This window comes from Stegostoma tigrinum, chromosome 28, assembly GCF_030684315.1.
Source record: "Stegostoma tigrinum isolate sSteTig4 chromosome 28, sSteTig4.hap1, whole genome shotgun sequence".
Lineage (NCBI taxonomy): Eukaryota > Metazoa > Chordata > Chondrichthyes > Orectolobiformes > Stegostomatidae > Stegostoma > Stegostoma tigrinum.
Window position 1 is genome coordinate 38,752,461 of NC_081381.1, and position 25,603 is coordinate 38,778,063.

Sequence of the window (25,603 nt, forward strand, 5' to 3'; positions counted from 1 at the left end):
TTAAGCAACCACAGGTAAGAAAATTATCATCTTGATGGATTGATTTTTCATTTTTAACAGCACATAGTACACAGTGTTGCACAGGACCATTGGAATGTTGCATTACACTTCCATAACCTAATTCCTTTTAGACTCAGTGGCTGGAAGTTTTTGAAATATCTAGGACCCCACTGCCATGTCTGAAAGCAGGGACCAACTCCTGTTTGTGAGTCACAGGACAAGAGGCTGTGTGTTACCAGCTACTGCTAAATAAGTGGCACCCACCAAGGCTGACATCGTTTTAAGTACAGTTGCTGTTGAATGAGAAGCCTGTTCATTCAGAAATTCAACAGCTTGGTAACCTTAAAAATTACTGGGAATGATGTTCATTGTTGAGCTTTGCCTTGGAGGACAGGGTGCACATCAAAGTGAGGTAAGTGGTTTTGAGGCTCTGGGTCTCTTGGCAGCAAGAATAGCCCTCATTGTGCTGAGAGAGTGGCCATTATTCAATGGGTCCCTCCATAAGCCAAATGGCACTCACTCATCTCGTGCACCTACTAGGAGGCCCCCAGAGTGTACCTGACAGTCCACCCAAACAGTGGAGGGTTGTGCAGCAGAGGTGGGAAGAGATATTTAATTGACCACTGAAGTAGTTCAGTTGGAGTCCAAGTGGGCGGGCGATTCCCCACCTTTCCTGCCAGTGGCAAATGGCATGGTGGGGTGATGTTGCCAACTGAAGTCTCCCTACATCATTGCACCTATCTTTGTGGTTAGCTGTAAAGCCAAAAACCAATTAAATTTTGGCCAGCATTTCTGCAATTGTGCTGCCAAATATATTCACTAGGTAAGAGTGAAGAGATAAAACATACTTTTATTCTAGCTGAAAGCTTTTCTAGGAAATAGCAATTTTAAAAAGTAGGGTTCAGCAGGGTTTTCTCCTTAGGTAGTTAGAAGACCTTCCATTTTGAGAAGGTCTGTTGCTCCCATATTTTGCCACTAATTAAGATGTTCACACTAAAAGCATTACTTGCAGCTCCAACTTGGGAGTAAAGTTCATCTCACAGTTTAACTTCTGGAATTTGTTCTAGGAAGCTATACTTCGCTCAGCTGCGGAAGACCCCCTATCACAGTCGGATCTGCCTAGCACCACCTGGCTGCATTCTTAATGCAGGACCCAATGGTCCAAATAAAGGATTTTTCTATGTTCCTGATGAGAAAGGTAGGTTAACAACGATAACAAATTATATTTCTATAAAACCAGTAGCATAGTGATAAATGCATAGGCATTTCCTAAGAGCGTTATCAAAATAATTCGACACCACAGCACACAAGGAAATATTAGGAAATATAACCAAAAGCAAGGTATAGTTTTTAAGGAGCTTTGTGGAGATATAGAGAGATTTAGGAAGGGGATTCCTGAGCTTAAAACCTTGGCAGCTAAAGGCATAGCAGTGATGGAGAGATTAAAAAATACACAGGAGACCAGAATTGGAGAACTGGGATTATGTCAGATGATTGTGAGATTGGAAGAGGTTATGGAGATAGGGAGGATCAAGATAATTTGTGTTTGAAAACGAGGATGTGAATTTTGAAATCAAGGCATTGTTTAAACATTAATACAAATCAGCAATGTTAGATGAATTGGAAGTGAGAGTTAGGACACAGGCAACAAGGTTTTGATTACTTCAAGTTTATGGAGAGTAGAATATGGGAAGCAGGCTAATCTTGATTAAACAGTGAAATGTAGAGATAACAAAGGCATGGGTAAAGGTTTCGTAAGCCAGTTAGCTGAAGCAAATATCAAGTGATGTTATGATCATGGAAATAATACAGCCTTAAAGACAATGCGTATGTGGTCAAGAGCATGACTTGGGATCAAGTATGACACAATGCTTGCATACTGACTGGCCCATTCTCGTTGGTGGAAGGGAGGAAAATGGAGTCAGTGGCCAAACTGAGTTTATGTTAGGAGCAAAGATAATATCTTTGAACTTAGTAATATCTAAGTGTGTAATATCTATCGGTGTAAATTTCTGCTTATCAGCACTGGATGTTACCCAAGCTGTGTAACAATTTAGAAATCAGTGGAAGGTCAAGGGATGTGTTGTTAAGATCAAATGGTGTGTATCATAAATGCACATTTGGAAACTGTTGTCGTGTTGGAAACTGACATTGTTAGTTAAAATGATTCACCAAGAGGCAACATGTAAGAAATATTAGAGTGCAAGGATAGATTTTTGGGAAACAGCAAGGCTCCTTGTCCTTTTGCATTAATAATTTAGTTCTCATGATACAAAGATCACCATTTCCTTAGTCTTCCCCTCCTGACACTTGATCCACTTGACCTACCTCATTCCACGGAGCTAATCAGCAATGTCTCCTCCTTTGTTTGGAATGGAAAGTACTGTTTAAGAAAACTTCCTGAACACAGTTCAGATACTCTTCCACCTCTCTGCCCTAAACACCAGTACCATCCTTGCTTATATGAGAATAGAATGTTAGAAGTCCCTCATTTTCACTTCTCTATACTTCTTGCACTTCTACATTTCCCTGCACATTTGCTCCTCCATCTTTACCATTAATTTGTGCCTGAAAGAATAAAATTAGTAGTGTAAAAGCATTACTGTTACTCTTTAACTTAAACCTACTAGTCTTTGACAGCTCTAGCTCATTTTCCAATGTTGCGATATTTGCCTTAAGTAACCTTACGTCCCAAAGTCCTTTCCCGCCTTCCCTAATTTCCTAAGCAACTTGTACCCAAAATAATTCAGTAACTGGTGCTGCCCTTTATTAATCAAGGATTCTATTATCACCTAAAGAGAAATGAAGGTTTAACTGACCTGATTGGTTTTTGATGAGGTAACAGAAAGATTTGATGAGGTTATGTGATTGATATTGTGTCAATGGACTTCTAAAATATATTTGATAAAGTGTCATATATTAGTTCTGTCAGCAAAATTGATGAAAACCCAAATGATGGCAGCACACCACCCCATTTTGACTCTTCCTGTTTTCCAAATGGAATGAAAGAAAGGCAAGTATTACAGGAGATAAAAGTAGGTGGTGCAGATTGGGAAGTCCCCTGACTGAGTGAGTAGGCAGCACAGATGGCATGCTGCTTAGTGGTATTGGGAGTTGGATGATGGGGAGTGAGGGAAGATATTGCATGCTTATAGTAAGGGCAGTACAATGTGATCTTGGGTAGATAGAACAGCAGAGATAGAGTAAATATAAGATATCAGAAAGAATATGGAAGTACACACAGTGGAGGAGTGGACCTTTTTTCCTACGCTGACCTTCTTCATTGACATTCCTCCTACAGCGCTGGGCATTTCTCCAAAAGGCTGAGACTGCACTGACCTGGGTCACAAACTCAGGCCAGGCTGTCATGGTCTTATGTTGTGGCCTCCACAGCTGATCCTGGAGAAGAAGGAGGTCCCATATTGGCACCACCTCATCAGCAGGACTTTCAGGACCCAGCCCACAAAGTAGGGTGCCAATTTGCCTGCCAACCATGTCAGAGGCAAATGTCAGGAACCAGGCAGGACAATTCTGGACTGTCAGTGCTTGTCTGAATGTACACTAGAGGCTTTTAAAGATGGTATGTTGCAACCAATGCTGGTAAATTCCAAATATCCTCTGAGGGGCAGATGGAGAGTGTGGCTGGAGAATATCACCATTGTATACAATGGCTAGTTCAGACTGACATTGCTAACATCCTGGGTTGAGGACTCAAGACCACAGTAAAAAGAACAGGAAGAGGAGAAACATGTTGTATAAATAGTAGTGATCAAAAAGAAGGAATTTGACTTTCACAAGAAACAAAGCCAATCAGAATGGTGCATAATTTATAAAAGTGGCTGATATCCTGGTGTAACGAAGTACTTTTGTTGTGCTTTCTCAGTCTCGAATGTTGAGGAGACTCCAACATTTGACTTCAATCCCTGCATGAACAATGGTTGTGGGAAGCCAGCAGTGCGCCCTCTAGTGGACACAGGTGCTATGGTCTTCGTTGTCTTTGGTATTCTGGGAGTGAATCGCACAAGAAAGCAAGATAATCATGTGATAGGCGATATGGTACGTAACTGGCTTTACCTTATTTTATTTTCAAGTTGTGTTGTATTCTCGCTTTTCCAGAGATCTGTTACAAAGTTACCCTGCCTAAATATCACAATGGCATGATACTAACTTCAAAACCTTGCTTAGTTGTTCCTAAAGGATAACACTGTCTTCGTGCTTCCCTAAAATGCCACTATGAAGTGTGTGTAAGTGATTCAGTGAATAACTCATCCTCTGTTTCTTATACTGTCTCCCTTGTTGGTAGATAGGAATTATAGACCGAGGAAAGGGCCTCACAGTTTGCTTCTCAGTTCCTCCACTTTTCCAATGTTTTCTGTTTTTATTTGCATGATCTTTTCTGATGTATCTCTTTAATGATCCATTTATGATCTTTTCCAATTCCAAATAATCACTATACTTCTGTAAAAAGTACCTGATCTTCCATGAGAACCCGTCTGCTATTGAGCACTGATTATGCAAAGCAAGCAGTACCATATGTACTAAACTTATAAAAGTTCTGCCATTTGAAAGGACAAGGACAGAAGTGATTGGGGACACAGTGAATTCTGAGCTCCAAAATCATGCATCATCCTGACTCAGGGATATCACTTGTCACCAGGACAAAATCATGGAACTCACTAACAAAATGTCTTTATCACACTAAAGTGTACAAAAAGACAGGTTCATTACCAACTTCTCAAGGGCAACTTGGAACAAGTTATAAATGCTGGCCTTGATAAACATGCTCATATTCCTGAAATCATATTCTTTTTAATTGTAGCAATGCCCTGCAAACACTAGTCCCTAAAAATTGCCGATAAAACACTGGGAATTGCCTCAACAATTCCTGACTAATCATAAAAGAATTAGTTTGTCATTAAAAGGCCTTTGTACTTCTAGCCATTCAAGGGATGTATCATTGACACCAGCAGCATTTGATGGCCAAAATTATCTGATTTAAGAAAGTGATGGTGAGCTGTCGTCTTGAACCTCTGCAGCCCATGTGGTACAGTGACAGTGAAGATATTGCAACATCGTTCCAAGTCAAGATGTGCCTGCAGATTGGAGGGGATTATGCAGGTGGTGATACTCCCATCCATCTGTTACCCTTCTCAGATTGTCAAGATGACATATTTTGAAAGCACTGTTAAAAGAGGCTAATTTTTTGAAGTCTACCTTGTAGGTACTATGTTGTGCAGCCTCAGTAGTGGCGGGAATGAGTTCTTAATTCAGTGGATGGAGTGCCAATCTAGCCAGCTGCTTTGTGCTGGATGGTGTTTGCCTGGGTCCAAAGGGTCATTGAATATATGAAGACTGGATGAGATAAAATAAATTATGATGTTGAAATATGACTATTATCTTTATTGTCTATTTTTGTCTCTCATTCTCTTTCTCTCCTGAAAGGGCAGTGTCATCTACGATGAGAATTTTGACCTATTCCAAGAAATTGGAAATCTGTGTAAGATTTGCAAAGCTATCAGCAGTAATTCGGAATTGGTGAAGCCAGGAGGTGCTCAGTGTTTGCCTTCAGGTGAGATAAGAACACACATATGAAGCCATTTGGTTGCAGCTTTTCTTGGCAGACAGCAAATCAAAAAGTGGCAGAAAAGGGCACAGAAGAAGGTTGTAAACATACAAATTGTCATGTAGGAAAAGGCTACATAGTCCATCAAATGTGCTCCACATTATGATGGTTGAAGACGTCATGCCTATAAGTTTTCTCATCCCCTCCTAAACCCAAGTGCCCTTTGCCCTCACCCAATCACCACACCACATGTCATTTTCTGCAGTACTTTGCAGACTGACCTTGTGGTCCTCTGATGAGTCACAATCTGAACTGACCTAAGCAGTGAAGCACACATCCATGAATTAATTTTTTTTAAAATAGAACACCCTTCTCAATGTGTCAGTGTTGGATCAGTGAGTAGCATACTTGCTTCTGAGTCAGACAGCTCTTGACTCTAATCTCAAACCAAAAATGGAAGGACAGAAATTTAGGCTGACACTGCAATGCAATTCTGGCAGTTTACAGCACTATCAAATGATAAATAGCACATGGCTCCATCTGCCATTTCAGTTGTATGAAAAAATCCCACGGCATTTGTTCCTTCAATCAACATTGCAAAAAACAATTTTCTTTTCATTCTTATATTGTTATTTCTGGAATCTTGTGTGGAAATTAGCTGTCACCTTTTCTATATTACAGCAGTAACTATACTTCAAAACTACAACAATGACATAATTGACTGCACAATATGCTTTTGGAAGTCTTGAGGTTGTGAAAGGCACTATGTGCATTCTTTCATGCAAAACCTATATTACAATCAGAAATGTCATGAGAGATTTTTTAGTACTTTTACGAATTTGATTAATGAAACCCAGTTCGTAATGGGCATGGCCTCTCTGGGCCATGGGCATAGAACCCACTCTGACCTTACATTAATTGGTGTTGAATTAGCAAATTCAATGAGATAACACAGGATAGCTGGTGAAAGGAAAAATCACATTCGAGCATTGAGCTCCACTGTTCAGAAGCTTGTGCTCGGATGCAGTTATTGCTGCAGACTGAGCTGAGTTTCACCCTGCATCTAATTTCTCTCTATTACCCGAGACTGTTTGATGGAGCTGTTGTGGCACAGCGATTATGTCTCTACTTCTGGGCTAAGATGTCTGGGTTCAAGACCCAGCTGCTCCAGAGCTGTATCAAAGCATTTGTGAAGAGGTTGATTAAAGATATTTGAGACTGCCTAATGTTAATACTAGGTTTTTGAAAGAAGCCTCCTTTATGCCCCAACTAATAGCATTCCTTGCCTCAGTGCGTACCATACACCATTTGATTAGAATGTAAAATACTGTAAATGAAAAGTAGAGAGGATACCCAAAGAACAAAGGAACAAGACCCGGCCATTTAGCTCCTTGGGCCTATTCCACCATTCAATGAGATCATGGTTAATCTGTAGCTGAACTCCACAAATCTGTCTTTGGCCCATATCTGTAATACATTTCCTTAACTAAAATTATCTATATCAGATTTAAAATTAACAACTGATCCAGCATCTACTTCCATTTGTGGAAGAGAGTTCCAAACATCCTTTATCGTATAATACAGTTCATCTCTCCTGAACAGTCTGGTCCTAATTCTCAGACTGTGCCCCTAGCTCGAGAATCTCCAACCAGTGGAATTAGTTTGATTTGACCTACCTAAAGTTGTCTTTTAAAATCTTGAAGACTTCAATCCATTCACCCCTCAGCATTCTAAATTCTAGTGAAGACAGGCCTATCGCTCCTCAAAACTTAACCCCCGAAATCCAGGTATCATTCTTGTAAACCCACATTGTACTTCCTGCAAGGCCAGTATATCCTTCCTAAGGTGTGGTGCCAAGATCTACTCACTGTATTCCCAATGGATTCTAACCAGGGTTTTGAGTAACTGCAGCATAACCTCTGCATCCTTGTACTCCAATCCTCTAGATAAAGGAAGCCATTAGCTTTATTGATTATTTTCTGCACCTGTTTGTGACATTTTAAAGATCTGTGTACCTGAACGCCAAGTCTCTTAATGATGGGATTAGTCATTCATGTGTTTTCAGAATTATCTGTTCTTCAAAAATTTCATCCTCTGAGAGATTATGCTATAATTTCCAAAATGATGGTTTTTCTGTAATTCAAGTGATTACTGAAGACAGGACTTGAGATTGTGACATTTTTTGCCTGATGTGACTATACTTTGTTTTTCAAATTTAAAAACAGCAATTTGAAAAATGGAAAAGGCTGTCTACTTACTTTAAAACTTAATAGACGGGTAAATATTTGAAACCACATCTATATTACAGAGAAAGATACACTTATGTCCTTCACAACTGGAAGAATGTACTCAAAATCCAATATAACATGACACACACCTATATTAATCAAGTTCACATGCAGCACTAAAGTGAGCATAGATCCCCAAATATATCAACAAAGACAGTTAGATTACTTCTCTGGATGCACTTCTGTCACAAACAGGAACTGAGTACAACAGGATCTTGATCAGGTAGGCCAACGGGCTGAGGAGTGGCAGATGTAGTTTAATTTTGATAAATGTGAGGTGCAGCATTTTGGAAAGGCAAATCAGGGCAAGGCTTATATACTTAATGGCAAGGTCCTAGGGAGTATTGCTAAACAAAGAGACCTTGGAACACATTTTCATCGTTCATTGAAAGTGAAGTCTCAGGTAGATAGGATGGTGAAGAAGGCATTTGGTATCCATACCTTTATGGGTCAGTGCATTGAATATAGGTGTTGGAAGGTCATGTTGCGGCTGTCCAAGACATTAGTTAGGCCATTATTAGAATACTGTGTGCAGTTCTGGTCTCCCTGCTGCAGGAAGGAAGTTGTGAAACTTGAAAGCATTCAGAATAAATTTACAAGGATGTTGCCAGAGTAGGAAGGTTTGAGCTATGGAGAGAGGCTGAAAAGGCACAGCTATTTTCGGAAGCTGAGTGGTGACCTTATAGGGGTTTATAAAATCATGAGGGGCATGGATAGAGTAAATAGACAAGGTCTTTTCCCCAAGGTGGGGAGTCTCAAACTAGTGGGTATAGTTTTAAGGTGAGAGGGGAAAGATTTAAAAGGCACCTAAGGAGCAACTTGTTCATGCCAAAGTTGTTGGTGTGTGGAATAAGCTGCCAGAGGAAGTGGTGGAAGCTGGTACAATCCCATCATTTAAAAGGCATCTGGATGATATATTATATACGGGTTTAAAGGAATATGGGCCAAATGTTGGCTGATTTATTTAGGATATCTGGGTGGCAAGGAGAATTGGCCCAAAAGGTCTGTTTCCATGCTGTATATCTCTATGTCTCTATGATACGGACATTTAGTTACAGATGATTGGGGGTTGGGGCACAGGATGGGAATGGTCTTTGTTTAAAAACAGAGAAATCCTCAAATAGGCTGATTACAGGAAACCTTTAAAAATAATGGCCTACAGTAACTTCAAGTCATTCAAGAGCCATTTTGAAGTAATGCATAAGAGAAGTGTTGCAGTTTCAGATAATATTTGTGATGGTACAAAGCCAGAAATACTCTGAAGAGAGGTAATTTATTCACTGACATCCAACAAATTGTTCTGTACATAAAACCATATAATCATCATATTTAGGAACTAAGCAATTTCTATGTATTGTCATCTATGTGCATCTATATATTTAAGTATATGACTTATATTTAAATATTCATGTTAAAGTTGATCGTTGTAAAAGTCAGCCCCATTACCTTTGGCCTAAAAATACATAAGTTTCCCTGTATCTCATGTAAGAGTAGATTTTCAAGCTACTTTGTGATAATTAATTACTTACCAGCAATTGCTACAATTCATTAATTTAAAGGCACCTGCGGGAATCTTTAGATTTTTCTTCCACCAATTCTAGCATAAGTACCTAGCCGTCCCAGGACGTAGGACATGTGGGTACATCAGGGCCCAGCAATCAGAGTTCATGGCTTTAGAGAGCCCAATAAATGCAGCGCGTCCAAGGACCCTAGCTAAAAGCTGCACATGGGTCCAGCATTTCAGTGCTACACCCAGAACCAATCAACGAGGCTAAGTGTATCACATGATCTAACACAATACCTTCAGAAAGAATAACATGTACACATCTTAATTTAAAGGTAGCAGAATTGGTGAACAAACTTCAGCAAAAAATAATGATGCCACCCTTGTAATTATCCAATTCTGTGGCCTCATTAAAGAAGAAAAATAGTATTCCAAATTTAAGGCCGATACCAAATGGTACTCAAGATTCATAAAAATCTGTGATTCAGTACTTATTCAAAAATTAATATTTCACATTATATATTTTGAAGTCAATAGTAATCAATTATTAAATTTCATCAAATTTGTCATATTTTATCAAGTAAACAATGCAAATTGTTCATGCGTTGGAAATATGAATGACACTGATAAACTTATACATGGCAGTAAATGAGACCAAGAGTAGCGATAAACACATCTATAGAACATAGAACGTTACAGCACAGTACAGGCCCTTCGACCCTCGATGTTGTGCCGACCTGTCATACCAATCTGAAGCCCATCTGTTTGTTGTGGTTATTGGATCCTCTATTCTTATCAGTAGCTGTTGTAACGTAGCTGTTGATTTGTGGACTAACCATGGTTCCCAATGGGCGGAGTAATCTGTTGGTCATTTCTGATACATCCTCAATGTATGGAAGGGTGACTAGTGTCTGCGGACGTGTTGTGCCTTCCTGTTGTGGTCTGTTGTGTCAGTATTGATGGGTTATGCTTTTTTGGGTAACTGTTGTTTCTAAAGATGCTATGTAGGCTTTCTTCCTCAACTTTGCGTAGCTCCTGGGTGCTGCAATGTGTTGCAATTCATTGAACAGTGTTTTGACACAGCTCTGTTTGTGGGTATTGGGATGTTTGCTATTGTAGTTGAGTACCTGATCCATATGGGTGGTCTTCCTGTGTATGCTGGTCTAGAGCTCACCATTGGCCATACGTTTGACCATCACGTCCAGGAAGATTGGTTTGTTGGTGTTCGCCTCCTCCCTGGTGAACTTTTTGCCAGTGAGCATGTTGTTTATGAGTAGATGGGGTCTTCCAGTTTAGAGTTAACAGAGCCAACATTACTTATAAGGTATCATGTAAAGACTGCCAAAAACATTGGGCAAACCAGAAGGAAACAAGCCATCAGGATTCATGAACACCTACTGGCTACCAAGAGACATGATCAACGATCACTTCAGTTCAATACACAGGGACAGAGAGGGACACCAATTCAACTGGGACAATGTAGCCATTATAGGACAAGCCAAGCAAAGAAGTGCATGAGAATTCCTGGAGGCCTGGCTCTCAGACTGGAACTCCATTGACAAACATGTAGAGCTGGACACCCTATACCAATCACTAAGAAACAAACCCGGACATGACACCCACCCACCCCAGCAAGCCGAGACACATAAATAGCATGTGGGACACAGCGCAGACGCTTCACCGGAGGCACACTGATGACGTTGCGTAACAAGTTGATAAAACATTTGCGAATGAACTTACCAGCTTAGTGAGCAAGTCAACCCCAAAATTTTGTTTTTAATAATGGTTGAGTCATAAATCTCCAACCAGAGAGGACTGCATAGCAATTGTAGAAGCTATGTTCCAGCAGGCATATAATATGTAGATAAAAGGAAAAAGGGCTCACAGGGGCAGGTTCAAACACATTAACTGCACTACAATTACACATCCCGGTCAAAACTCTCTCATTACTGTAAGGGTGAAGAGATAAATACCACTTGAATTAACTGAAACAGAACAAAATTTTAGTTGAGGAAAACAGAACTTGATGAAAAACTAGTTGAGGAACTTTGTCAGTGGCATTGCTTTGATGCGGAAGTCAGTGGGAAAATGGAGAAGAACCAAAAAGATTCATGGAGGATATACTCCTCAGATAATTCTCATTCAATCAAGGTAATCATGTGTGCTTTTGTTGCCTTCTGTACTTGTGTCAAAATATATCACTTCATCAGCACGAAAGACACCCTTTTACTTTCTGTTACAGAACTCAGCATGAAGCTCTTTAGTTCCACGTATACCCTACTTTAACCTTTCTTTGAAATCTTTGCTTCACGCAGAGTTGCAATTTTACATTAAAAATGTGATCAGAAAGTCACAGCTCATCAATGCATCATGTCGGCATATCAATTCAATTTTTGCTTTGTTGTTATGTTGGGTACTTACAATCCAAGATTTTGCTTCACAAATCAAATTGTCTATCCTTGAACATCCATTCACTGTTTTTCTTCAAAAGCATGTGTTCTTTCACAGGGGATGAGTGTCACTGCCTAGCCCATCCTTATTTGCCCTGCAGAAGGCAGTGGTAGAGCTGCTTTTTTGAACGACTACAGTGTAAGGGGTGTAGGGACACGGGCATTGCTGTTAGGAAGGGAGATTTAGGAATTTGGCATTACAGTTTCAAGTCAGGGCAGTGTGTGGGGAGAGAAGCCAGGGGTGATGGTGTTTCCTTGCATCTGCTGGCCTTGTCCTTCTAGAAAATAGACATAGAACAGCACACAGGAACAGGCCCTTCAGCCCACCATGCCTGTGCTGACCATGATGCTATTCTAAAGAAATCCCCTTTGTCCTCACATGGTCCATATTCCTTTACTCCTGCCTGCGCATGAGTTTATTTAAATGCCTCTTAAACTTTGCTATTGTATCTGTTTCTACCATCTCCCCTGTAGCATGTTCCAGGTACCTACCACCCTCTGTGTAAAAAAAATCCCTCACATATCTCCTTTAAGCTTTCCCCCTCTCACCTTAAACCTATGCTGTCTAGTATTTGACATTTCCACCCTTGGAAATAAAAACTCCATCTGTCAATCCTATTTAAGCCCTTCATAATTTTATAAACTTCTATCAAGTTGCCCCTCAGGGTCTGGCATTTGTCCTCCCTCTCCTTATAGCTAACACACTGCAATCCAGGCAACATCCCAGTAAACCCTTCCTGCACCCTCTCAAAAGCCTTGACACCTTTTCTATAGTGTGGTGCCCAGAATGTGGCCGAACTAATGTTTTAGATAATACAGTGAGGGGCTGGAGGAACACAGCAGGCCAGGCAGCATTGGAGGAGCAGGAAAGAACATAAAACGTTACAGCACAGTACAGGCCCTTCGGCCCTCAATGTTGTGTCAACCTGTCATACTGATCTGAAGCCCATCTAACCTATGCTATTCCATGTACATCCATATGCTTGTCCAATGACGACTTAAATGTACTTAAAGTTGGCAAATCTACTACCGTTGCAGGCAAAGCGTTCCATACCCTTACTACTCTCTGAGTGAAGAAACTACCTCTGACATCTGTCCTATATCTTTCACCCCTCAATTTAAAGCTATACCCCCTTGTGCTCGCCGTTACCATCCTAGGAGAAAGGCTGTCCCTATCCACCCTATCTAACCCTCTGATTATCTTATATGTCTCAATTAAGTCACCTCTCAACCTTCTTCTCTCTAACAAAAACAGCCTCAAGTCCCTCAGCCTTTCCTCCGAAGACCTTCCCTCCATACCAGGCAACATCCTCGTAAATCTCCTCTGCACCCTTTCCAAAGCTTCCACATCCATCTTATAATGTGGTGACCAGAACTGTACACAATACTCCAAGTGCGACTGCACCAGAGTTTTGTACAGCTGCAGCATAACCTCATGGTTCCGGAACTCGATCCCTCTATTAATAAAAGCTAAAACACTGTGTGCCTTCTTAACAACCCTGTCAACCTGGGTGGCAACTTTCAAGGATCTGTGTACATGGACACCGAGGTCTCTCTGCTCATCTACACTACCAAGAATCTTACCATTAGTCCAGTACTTTGCTTTCTGGTTATTCCTACCAAAGTGCATCACCTCACACTTGTCTGCATTAAACTCCATTTGCCACCTCTCAGCCCAGCTCTGCAGCTTATCTATGTCTGTCTGCAACCTACAACATCCTTTGTCACTATCCACAACTCCACTGACCTTAGTGTCGTCTGCAAATTTACCAACCCATCCTTCTAAGCCCTCATCCAGGTCGTTTATAAAAATGACAAACAGCAGTGGACCCAACACCGACCCTTGTGGTACACCACTAGTAACTGGTCTCCAGGATGAACATTTCTCATCAACCACCACCCTCTGTCATCTTTCAGCAAGCCAATTTCTGATCCAAACTGCTATATCTCCCACAATCCCATTCCTCCGCATTTTGTACAATAGCCTACTGTGGGGAACCTCATCAAACGCCTTGCTGAAATCCATATAAGCCACATCAACCGGCTTACTCTCATCTACCTGTTTGGTCACCTTCTCAAAGAACTCAATAAGGTTTGTGAGGCACGACCTACGCTTCACAAAACCGTGCTGACTATCCCTAATCAAATTATTCTTTTCTACATGATTATAAATCCTATCTCTTATAACCTTTTCCAACAATTTACCAACAACTGAAGTAAGGCTCACTGGTCTATAATTACCAGGGTTTTCTCTACTCCCCTTCTTGAACAGGGGAGCCACATTTGCTAGTTTTCTGGCACTATTCCTATAGACAATGATGAGTTAAAGATCAATGCCAAAGGCTCGGCAATCTCCTCCCTGGCTTCCCAGAGGATCCTAGGATAAATCCCATATGGCCCAGGGGACTTATCTATTTTCACACTCTGTAGGATTTCTAATACCTCTTCCTTGTGAACCTCAATCCCACCTAGTCTAGTAACCTGTATCTCAGTATTCTCCTCGACAACATTGTCGTTTTCTAGAGTGAATACTGTCGAAAAATATTCATTTAGTGCTTCCCCCTATCTCCTCTGACTCCACACACAACTTCCCACTACTATTCTTGATTGGCCCTAATCTTACTCTCGTCATTCTTTTATTCCTTAAATACCTATAGAAAGCCTTAGGGTTTACCCTGATCCTATCCACCAACAGCTTCTCATGTCTCCTCCTGGCTCTTCTGAGCTCTCTCTTTAGGTCTTTCCTGCCTACCTTGTAACCCTCAAGTGCCCTAACTGAGCCTTCACATCTCATCCTAACATAAGCCGCCTTCTTCCTCTTGACCAGAGATTCCACCTCCTTCGTAAACCACGGCTCCCACACTCTACAGTTTCCTCCCTGCCTGACAGGTACATACTTATCTAGAACACACAGGAGCTTTTCCTTGAATAAGCTCCACATTTCTAATGTGCCCATCCCCTGCAGTTTCCTTCCCCATCCTATGCTCCCTACTTCTTGCCTAATCTCATCGTAATTGCCTTTCCCCCAGCTATAGCTCTTGCCCAGTGGTATACACCTATCCCTTTCCATCACTAAAGTAAACATAACAGAATTGTGATCACTATCACCAAAATGCTCACCTACTTCCAAATCTAACACCTGGCCGGGCTCATTACCCAGTACCAAATCTATGTGGCTTCGCCCCTTGTTGGCCTGTCTACATACTGTGTCAGGAAGCCCTCCTGCACACATTGGACAAAAACTGACCCATCTATAGTACTCAAACTATAGTGTTCCCAGTCAATATTTGGAAAGTTGAAGTCCCCCATGACAACTACCCTGTCTCTCTCACTCCTATCAAGAATCATCTTTGCTATCCTTTCCTCTACATATCTGAAACTATTCGGAGGCCTATTGAAAACTTTTAAAGATGACTGGCGGCAAGAAAAATTTTGTTTGTGGTGGTTCTGTCTTGTGTGGTACAATGACAAAGATTAAAGCGAAAGGTGATATTCAAGCATAAATCTCTTCCCAAGAAAAATTTCATAACGGCATTGTCATCCACATTCATGAGGAGGGTTGGATAGCTGAAAGTAGTTGAAAGAATGGATCAAAAAATGTAGAATGTGAAACCAGCAAGACAATCCAAAGAAAACCTTGGACATTTACAAAACCCACCCAGTTCCCAGTATGATGTGAAAACAGTCAACACTGACATTGCAGTTATTCCTGGCAGTCAGAGTAGTGTTGCTCAGGTCTTGGATATGTGTAAGCAAAAACTTTCAAGGATAGAATCCAAAAGATGTGGAACAGTTTAATGTTGGAATGTGAAGAAACATTCACCAAAGGCCGAAATATGCGAGCACCTTCATCAGCGACATTGTGTCAACTGGTCATATATGTGTGGTATGAATTTCATCCCAAGAGTGTGAAAAGATTTCTGCAATGTAGAATATTAAATGCACTTTTCACAACCTCATCCAAATAATTACTTCTGAATTTAATTAGAGAAAAGCTACAGAAAGCTGCAATACCAAGGGACTTGTGCACAAAACACAGACAGCTAGCACACAGGTCCAGCAAAAAACCAGGAAGGCTAATGGAATGTTCGCTATTATTTCAAGAGGGTCGGAGTATTAGAGTAGAGAAGTCTTACTGCATCTGCGCAAAGTGCAAGTAAGACCACATGTGCAGTACTGAGAGCAGTTTTGGTCTCTTATATAAGGAGAGATATCATTTTAAAGGACGCACTTCAGAGAAGGTTCACCAGGACAATGCCTGGAATGGCAGATTATGTTATAAGCAAAAGCTAAACATGTTGGAGCTGGAGTTTAGAAGAATGAGAGGTAATCTCATCAGAGCAAGTAGGATTCTTTTAGGGCTTAACATGGTAAATATTAGGAGGATAGTTCCCTTCATGGGAAGAGCCTAGAATTAGACGGAATTGTCTCAAAATGAAGGGGTGTTAATTTAAGATTGAGATGTGGAGAAGTTTCTTCTCTTAAAGATTTATAAGTCTTTCGAACTTGTTGCCACTATGAGCTGTGGAGGTAGATGTCTTGTGTACATTTAAAGCTCAGATAGATTCTTGATCAGTAGGGGAATCAAGGGTCCTGGATAAAACTCAGGAATGTGAATTAGAGGAATGTTGCATCAGCTATGATCCTATTGAATGGATGACCAGGCTCAAGGGGCCAAAATGTCTACCGCTGTTCCTATTTCTTATGGCCTTCTGGTCTTAATATCTAATTTCGGAAACAAAGCAGCCAATTTGTATACAGCAAGGCTCTACAATCAATAATGCATAAATAACCAAGTGAGCTGTTTTAATTACATCAAGAGATATAAATATTGAACAGGATGTAAGGAGAATACCCCTGCTCAGCTTTAAAATATTGCCATGGAATCGTTTCATATAATATGACACATTGGCAGTTGGATACCGTATACGGTCTGTACATTGATAGTATAAATTATTGAGCCATATGTGTGGCTCTTAAAAGAGCTCCAGAATATTGTGATTTTTTTGCAGCTTTATACCCCTCATCTATTGTCAGTATTCTATTTTATCAATGTTCAGTATTTCAATTTCTGAAGTTGTTATAAACAGTTTTCCTTTCAGTATCACATTGTAATGAGGCCTCTGCATCCTTAGCTATTTTTTATGTGGGTTGATGAACGTTGATACATGTGTTATAGTCAAAGGTTTACAGGAAAGCCAAAAAAATCATGAAGCAGGATCAGAAAGGCTAAGCCCATGTTTTCTGACAACAAACTGACAATTGTCAATTATTTATTAGCCTAAATCCTTGTTTCATCTTCCAAATGTTTTAAATTTCATTAATGTCCCCATTCAGCTAGCTTGTTTTGCACTCTCGTGATCTATGACAGAGTTGCCAACTCTCCAGGTTTGCCCTGGGTTCTCCAGAAATTAATGAATCTCCAGGAAAATATTTAAATGTTTTTAAATTTTCTTTGAAAACTGTAGTTGTTTGGTTACAGAAACATTGGAAATAGAAAAATGCTGACTATACTTTATCTTTCTTTGTACAAAAGATCGATACTATAGAACTGCCAAGACCAGAGGATCTGTTTGACTAATTCCAGTTACCTGGCCTGTGTTTTGGTGGGAGGGGCAGGTGTGGGAATGGCTTGGACATCCATCAAGATTTTCCTTGCTATTTCCCACAAATTAGTCTAAGCTCTTTTATCTATTTCTTTGTTTTTCACAGGAGATCAAGATAGGTGGGCAGATAGGTAGTGTTGAGGAGGCTGGGAGCCTGCTGAAGGTCTTGCACCTTCTAGAAGAGTGGGCAAAGAAGTGACAGATGGAATACAATGTAGGAAAGTGTGAGGCTATGCACTTTGGTAGGAAGAATAGAGCTGTAGACTATTCCAAGTTCAAGATTCTCTTAAGGTTAACATGGCATGTTCAGTTGGCAGCTGGAAGGTAAGTGCAGTGTTAGCATTCATTTTGAGAGGATTAGAATACAACAGCAGTGATGTACCTGCTGGGGCTGTTAGCACTCTGGTCAGAATATTTAGAATATGTAAGCATTTTTCAGCCCTGCATCTGAGGAAGGGTGTGCTAGCCTTGAAGCGGGCCCCAGGAAGGTTACAAGAATTGCCCTGGGCATTAAGTGTCATTTAAGGAGTGGTTGAGGACTCTGATTCTGTACTCGATGGAGCTTAGAAGGCTGGGGAGCATATCTCATTGAAACTTACTGAATACAGAGGGGTCTGAATAGAGTAGACATGGAGAATATGTTTCAACTAGTAGAGAGACTAGGATCCAAACCACAGCCTTAGAGTGAAGGGATGACCCTTTAGAATGGAGTGAGGAGAGACATTTCTTCAGGTAGAGGGTAGTTAATCTGTGGAATTCATTAAGACAAGTCTGTGGAAGCCAAGTCATTGAGTGTATTTAAGACGGAGATAGGTTCTTGACTAGCAAAGGTATGAAAGATTATGGGGACAATACAGGAAAATGGGTTGAGAAACATATCAACCATAATTGAATGGCAGGGCAGACTCAATGAGCCAAATGGCCTGATTCTGCCCCTGTATCTTAGGAAAAACACCTTGGCTATTATCCATGCCACTCATGATTTTATAAACCTGTTCAAGGTCACCCTTCAGCCTCCGACACCCTAGGGAAAAAAGCCCCAGTCTATTCAGCCTCTCCCTTTAATTCACATCCTCCAGCCCCAGCAACATCCTTAGAAATCTTTTCTGCACCCTCTCAAGTTTAACAACATCCTTCCTATAGAAGGACGACCAGAATTGCTCACATTATTCTAAAAGTGGCCTAACCAATATCCTGTAGAGCCGCAACATGACATCCCAACTCTTATACTTAGTGTGTTGATCAATGGCAGTATGTCAAAAGGCTTCTTCACCACCCTGTCCACCTACAACTCCACTTTCAAGGAACAATGCACCTGCACCACTAGGTTTCTTAAGTCCTGCCCCAGTTTGCCTTATCAAAATGCAACACCTCATATTTACTGAAGTTAAACTCCATCTGCCACTCCTCGGCCCATTAACCCATCTGATCAAGGACTTCATCGCTGTCCACTACACCACCTATTTTGGAGTCATCTTCAAACTTATTAACTATACCTTCTACATTCAAATCCAAATCATTTATATAAAAGATGAAAAGCAGTGGACCCAGCACCAATCCTTATGACACACAGCTGGTCGCAAGCAACTGTCTACCACTGCCCCCTGTCTCCTACCTTCAAGCCAATTTTGTGTCCAGTGTGATAATGGGAACTGCAGATGCTGGAGAATCCAAGATAATAAAATGTGAGGCTGGATGAACACAGCAGGCCCAGCAGCATCTCAGGAGCACAAAAGCTGACGTTTCGGGCCTAGACCCTTCATCAGAGAGGGAGGGTTCTGGAATAAATAGGGAGAGAGGGGGAGGCGGACCGAAGATGGAGAGAAAAGAAGATAGGTGGAGAGGAGAGTGTAGGTGGGGAGGTAGGGAGGGGATAGGTCAGTCCAGGGAAGACGAACAGTTCAAGGAGGTGGGATGAGGTTAGTAGGTAGGAGATGGAGGTGCGGCTTGGGGTGGGAGGAAGGGATGGGTGAGAGGAAGAACAGGTTAGGGAAGCAGAGACAGGTTGGACTGGTTTTGGGATGCATTGGGTGGAGGGGAAGAGCTGGCCTGGTTGTGTGGTTTGTATCCAATCAGCTAGTTCCTGTTGGATCCCAAAAGATCTAACCTTACTGAGCAATCTACCATGTGGAAGCTTGTCAATCACTTTGCTGAAGCCCATATATAGATTTTATTTTTGTCTTTCTATCAAATGCTAACTTGGGAATGCTTGTAAGTAATATTAAGTTCTTTTTATTTCCTAGGTTACAGCGTTTCAACTTTCGTGCAAATGTTACACCCAGAGTGTAAGAGTATTCCAGAGCCTAACTTGCTTCCTGGACAACTGTCTCATGGTGCTGTTGGAGTAAAAGATGGCAAAGTCCAGTGGATTTCAATGGCCTTTGAATCTGTAAGCTTTCAAAATAAGGATATAAAGAACTTTATTAACATCATGATTTCATTTGTCCCAAAGCTGCTCACTCAAAACAAGTTGCCTTTGTTTCTTGCAATGGCATTTTTGCAGGAAAAGCAACACCCAGCTTCCATCAACTATTGTTGTCAATGTAGCACAAACAGCGATACAACAAATAATTAGTTTGCATGCTTTTAGTGTTCCTGTGTGGTGTCTGTCAACTCAAGACCTACTCACCTACATTAGTAATTTAGATGAGGAAGCTAAGTATCTCCAAGCTTTCAGATGACACATAGCTGGTTGGGACGATCTGCTGTGAGTATGATGAAGAGAAGCTTTATTGTGATTTGGACAAGTAAGTGGACAAATGTGCTGCAGATTTTGGCAGCAAAACGGGAAGCCTGATTATCATCTGAATAGCAATAAATTGGGAAAGGGAGATATGCAATGAGACCTGGGTATCCTTGCACACCACTTTTTGAAAGTAGGTGTGCAAATACAGCAGCAGTGAAGAAGTCAAATAGTATGTTTTTGTCTGAGTATGTTGATTGGCCTTTATAGCAAGAGGATTTGAGTACAAGAGTATGGATGTCTTTCTGCAATTGTGTGGTGAATATAACTTCAGGAACAGTAGAAAAAAAACTTTACTTTGAAAAGATGTAAAGCTGGCCAAAATTCATTAAGATAAAAAAAGTTCAAGGATATTGTTTTAGGTGAACAGATGTATGGGCTTATTGTGTGCAGCCTTGGTCACCTTTTCTGAGAAGGGATATTATGGCTATTGAGAGAGCGCAAAGAAGGTTTACCGGACTGATTCTTGGAATGGTGGATCTGATGTATGGGGAAAAACTGGATCTGTATGAACAATGAAAGAGATCTCATATAAACCTGTAAAATTCTAACAGGATTAAACAAGGGAAATGTAGGATGGATGTTCTCAATCACCAGGGAGTCCAGAGCCAAGAGTCTAAGGATCCAGGAAAAGCTTTTTAGGACAGAAATGAAGAGATATTTCTTCACCCCAAACAGAGTTGTGAGCCTGTGGAATTCTCTGCCACAGGAAACTTTTGAGGCCAAATTGCTGGAGACTTTCAAAAAGGATGTAGATAAACTTCTTAGGACTAAGGAATCACAAGATATTGGCTGAAAGCAGGAACAGGGTACTTAATTGGATGAACAGCCATTATCATAGTTAGTGGCAGTGCAGGCAGGAAAGGCCTAATGGCTGCTCCAAACTCTGGATTTCCATGTTTCTAAGAGTAGGACTGCTTTCCACTCTTAACCAAAGACAGAACCTGAATCACAAATCTCAGGAGAAGGGACATCTATGTGGCTGGAAAATGCTGTTCAATCTGCAAGAAAGTTTCAACAGCATCTGTTTAAAACACTAGCATTGTGGAATTGCACCAACTCACTGAACAAGCGTAACGAAACCCCAAAATGATGTTTTTTTTAAATTACTCTGTGCCATTTTGCCTTTACACTCTAAAAATTTTATTGCAGGGCATATTGGATCTCAACCAACCTCTTAATGCCCTAATGATATCTACCTATGTAATGCAATGCCCATGAACTTCTTTATCAGAACCATAAAAATCATAGAAATGATACAGCGCAGATTAGGGCCATTTGGCCCATTTTGTCCATGCTGACCCAAATTATGCTACTTAATTACCAATTCCTGCCAACTGGAAATAATGTGTACCCTTTCAAACCTCCAATTTGTAATTTTAGTAGATATACTCTTTGACTTACTTTGCTCTCTGGAAATACTAATACCATATTTACGAATATCTCATATTTGCTATACCTTCACAACCATAATATCATGAATTATTATTTATGTTGCAACGTTTCTATGGCTTCAATATCCTTAATACATGACAAAGTAACCCTGCTAGTGGAAAAATATTACAATTTTATATGGTTTACTTAAACATTCGTTTAAAATCCCAAAAAAAGGATACACTTGCTGTGATAATGTCAAGTCTCGATGAACACATAACAGTGGTGACATAGGACCGAGCTCAGGATCGGTTTCTCTGAACGTTTTAATATAAACTCCAAAGGAAGAACTCATACAAATGAATCTGAGAAACTAAGACAAATACAGGATCTGTTTATTGTTCACTCTAGCTTGATATTGAATTACTGTAATTTCATTCTTTTTTAATATAAAAGAAAAGACATAAATTAAAATACAATCAATCCAGGATTCTGAATTTTAATTGGGGCTGGAACGCACAACACAAGGCTACAACAGTACAAATGCTCTTGGGCAAGTTACTACCTCAAAGACAGGTTTCATCCATAACTAAGAGAGTGGGCAGTAATCACCCACTACCGTTACATGGCATTCACCCCATAACACTAAAACAGATTATCTGGTCCAAGTAATAAAATGTGAGGCTGGATGAACACAGCAGGCCAAGCAGCATCTCAGGAGCACAAAAGCTGACGTTTCGGGCCTAGACCCTTCATCAGAGAGGGGGATGGGGGGAGGGAACTGGAATAAATAGGGAGAGAGGGGGAGGCGGACCGAAGATGGAGAGCAAAGAAGATAGGTGGAGAGGGTGTAGGTGGGGAGGTAGGGAGGGGATAGGTCAGTCCAGGGAAGACGGACAGGTCAAGGAGGTGGGATGAGGTTAGTAGGTAGCTGGGGGTGCGGCTGGGGGTGGGAGGAAGGGATGGGTGAGAGGAAGAACCGGTTAGGGAGGCAGAGACAGGTTGGACTGGTTTTGGGATGCAGTGGGTGGGGGGGAAGAGCTGGGCTGGTTGTGTGGTGCAGTGGGGGGAGGGGATGAACTGGGCTGGTTTAGGGATGCAGTGGGGGAAGGGGAGATTTTGAAACTGGTGAAGTCCACATTGATACCATATGGCTGCAGGGTTCCCAGGCGGAATATGAGTTGCTGTTCCTGCAACCTTCGGGTGGCATCATTGTGGCAGTGCAGGAGGCCCATGATGGACATGTCATCAAGAGAATGGGAGGGGGAGTGGAAATGGTTTGCGACTGGGAGGTGCAGTTGTTTGTTACGAACTGAGCGGAGGTGTTCTGCAAAGCGGTCCCCAAGCCTCCGCTTGGTTTCCCCAATGTAGAGAAAGCCGCACCGGGTACAGTGGATGCAGTATACCACATTAGAACACCTCCGCTCAGTTCGCAACAAACAACTGCACCTCCCAGTCGCAAACCATTTCCACTCCCCCTCCCATTCTCTTGATGACATGTCCATCATGGGCCTCCTGCACTGCCACAATGATGCCACCCGAAGGTTGCAGGAACAGCAACTCATATTCCGCCTGGGAACCCTGCAGCCATATGGTATCAATGTGGACTTCACCAGTTTCAAAATCTCCCCTTCCCCCACTGCATCCCTAAACCAGCCCAGTTCATCCCCTCCCCCCACTGCACCACACAACCAGCCCAGCTCTTCCCCCCCACCCACTGCATCCCAAAACCAGTCCAACCTGTCTCTGCCTCCCTAACCGGTTCTTCCTCTCACCCATCCCTTCCTCCCACCCCCAGCCGCACCCCCAGCTACCTACTAACCTCATCCCACCTCCTTGACCTGTCCGTCTTCCCTGGACTGACCTATCCCCTCCCTACCTCCCCACCTACACCCTCTCCACCTATCTTCTTTGCTCTCCATCTTCGGTCCGCCTCCCCCTCTCTCCCTATTTATTCCAGTTCCCTCCCCCCATCCCCCTCTCTGATGAAGGGTCTAGGCCCGAAACGTCAGCTTTTGTGCTCCTGAGATGCTGCTTGGCCTGCTGTGTTCATCCAGCCTCACATTTTATTATCTTGGAATCTCCAGCATCTGCAGTTCCCATTATATCTGGTCCAAGTAGTTTGTTGGAGCTTTAATTTCCTATATCACACCAGTGACTATACTTCAAAAGTACTTGATTGGCTACGAAACACGATGGTATATCTTAAGGTTGTTAATACATGTTGGCCACTTTTACTTCTTTTGCAAAATAACATTTTTTTTCTGCTTCTGAAGTTATATTCATCATAAAGCATTGGTCTCTACCAATGCTAATTGATACCTAGCCACTGAAATGTGCTACCATCAGTCTTAGCATTCCTGTGCTGGTAAAGGAAAAATCAACAAAGCTTCTATTTCCAATAGAAGGTCAGTTCTCTTGTTGAAGTGTGTAAATGTGTTGCCACTGAATTTCTCTCCTTCAGACATTAGTTATCACTTTATATCACTCAGGAAATCTCATCCATTAGAGACAAAAAAACTGCAGATACTGGAATCCAAGGTAGACAAACAGGAGGCTGGAAGAACACAGCAAGCCAGGCAGCATCTGGAGGAAAGGAGCAGTCAATATTTCGGGTATTCCCCTTCTTCAGGACTGGATGTGGGCAGCAGGGGGAGCTGCAGATAAAGGGGGTGTGGGGAAGGGGTGGAGGCAGAATCATGGTGATAGGTGGACATCGGTGTTAGGTATGACCTGGTTGGTCGATGGGAGGAATGAATCTCGTTGGTGGCTGCACTCATCATCTCCTGCCCTACCGATCTCAGCTCTTCCTACCTCGACTCCACTCTCTCCCCCTTGCTTGAAGCACTCGCCACCCACATCCAAAACACAAACCACACCCTCCACCTCTTTGGTATCTTCAAGCTCCCAGGCCCCCCAGCACTTTATTTTTACTATTGATGTTCAACCCCAATACACAACCATGCCCCACAAGGACGGCCTACAGGCCCTCAGATTATTTCCTCTCAAATTCGCGCCCCCCCCCCCACCCCAACCAATACCCTCCTTCGCCTCGCCAATCCGGTCCTCACCCCAATAACTTTTCTTTCAATTCTTCCCACTTCCTCCAAATCTAGGAGTTGCCATGGGCATGCACGTCGGCCCTAGCAACGCCTGCCTGTTTGTCGGTTATGTCAAACAGTCCCTCTTCAGTATGTACCGTTCCCCAACTCTTCCGCTGTTACATTGATGATGCATCAGTCCTGCATCCTGCACCCAGGCTGAATTGGAGCAGTTCATCGACTTCACTAACACTTTCCACCCTGCCCTCAAATTCACTCAGTCTCTCTCTGACACTTCCCTCCCCTTTCTTGACCTTTCCATTTCTGATGCTGGTGACAGTTTACAGAAGGACATTTACTAGAAACCCACAGCCTTCCATAGCTACCTAGCCTACACCTCTCCCCACCCTGTATCCTGTAAAAACTCCATCCCGTTATCCTAATTTTTCTGTCCCCATCGCATCTGCTCTGACGAGATGTTCCACTGCCAAGCATCCTAGATGTCACCTTTTTTCAAACAATGCTGTTCCCTCTGCCCCGTCATCCAGACAGCCCTCCATTATGCCTCCTCCTTTCCCTGCTCCACTGCTCTAAATCAACACACCCTGCCAAACATAATTAAGATAAGATCCCCTTTATCCTCACTTTCAACCCCATCAGTTTCCACATCCAATGTATCATCCTCAAACACTTCAACTAACTCCAATTAGACCCCACCACTCAGAACATCTTCCACTCCCCACCCCTCTCTGCGTTACAAAAGCACCATCCCTTTGCCATTTTTTAGTTCGTGCCCACTCCTCACCAATCACTCAAACCCACCTGGCATCTTACCCTGGAACAGTAAAAGATGCAACATCTGTCCACACACTACCTCCCTCACCTCCATTCATGGCCCTAAACAGCCCTTTCAAGTGAGACAGAGCTTCACCTGAATCTCCTCCAACCTTGTCTATTATACCCGGTGCTCCCAATGTGGTCATCTCTACATCGGTGAGATCAAACATAAGATTAGGTGACTGTTTCACTGAGCG

The 25,603-nt window shown here is 42.0% G+C and overlaps 1 protein-coding gene across 9 annotated transcripts in view; it reads left to right on the forward strand.

The window, feature by feature from the left end:
- Positions 1-25,603, forward strand: part of disp3 (dispatched RND transporter family member 3) — a 443,035-nt gene that overhangs the window by 382,956 nt on the left and 34,476 nt on the right. For all 9 annotated transcript variants that reach the window (XM_059638085.1, XM_059638078.1, XM_059638077.1 and 6 more), the window contains 4 exons: positions 1,068-1,198; positions 3,884-4,056; positions 5,443-5,569; positions 19,655-19,800. In XM_059638085.1, the coding sequence (XP_059494068.1) occupies positions 1,068-1,198; positions 3,884-4,056; positions 5,443-5,569; positions 19,655-19,800 (577 nt within the window). The remainder of the gene's footprint in view (positions 1-1,067; positions 1,199-3,883; positions 4,057-5,442; positions 5,570-19,654; positions 19,801-25,603) is intronic.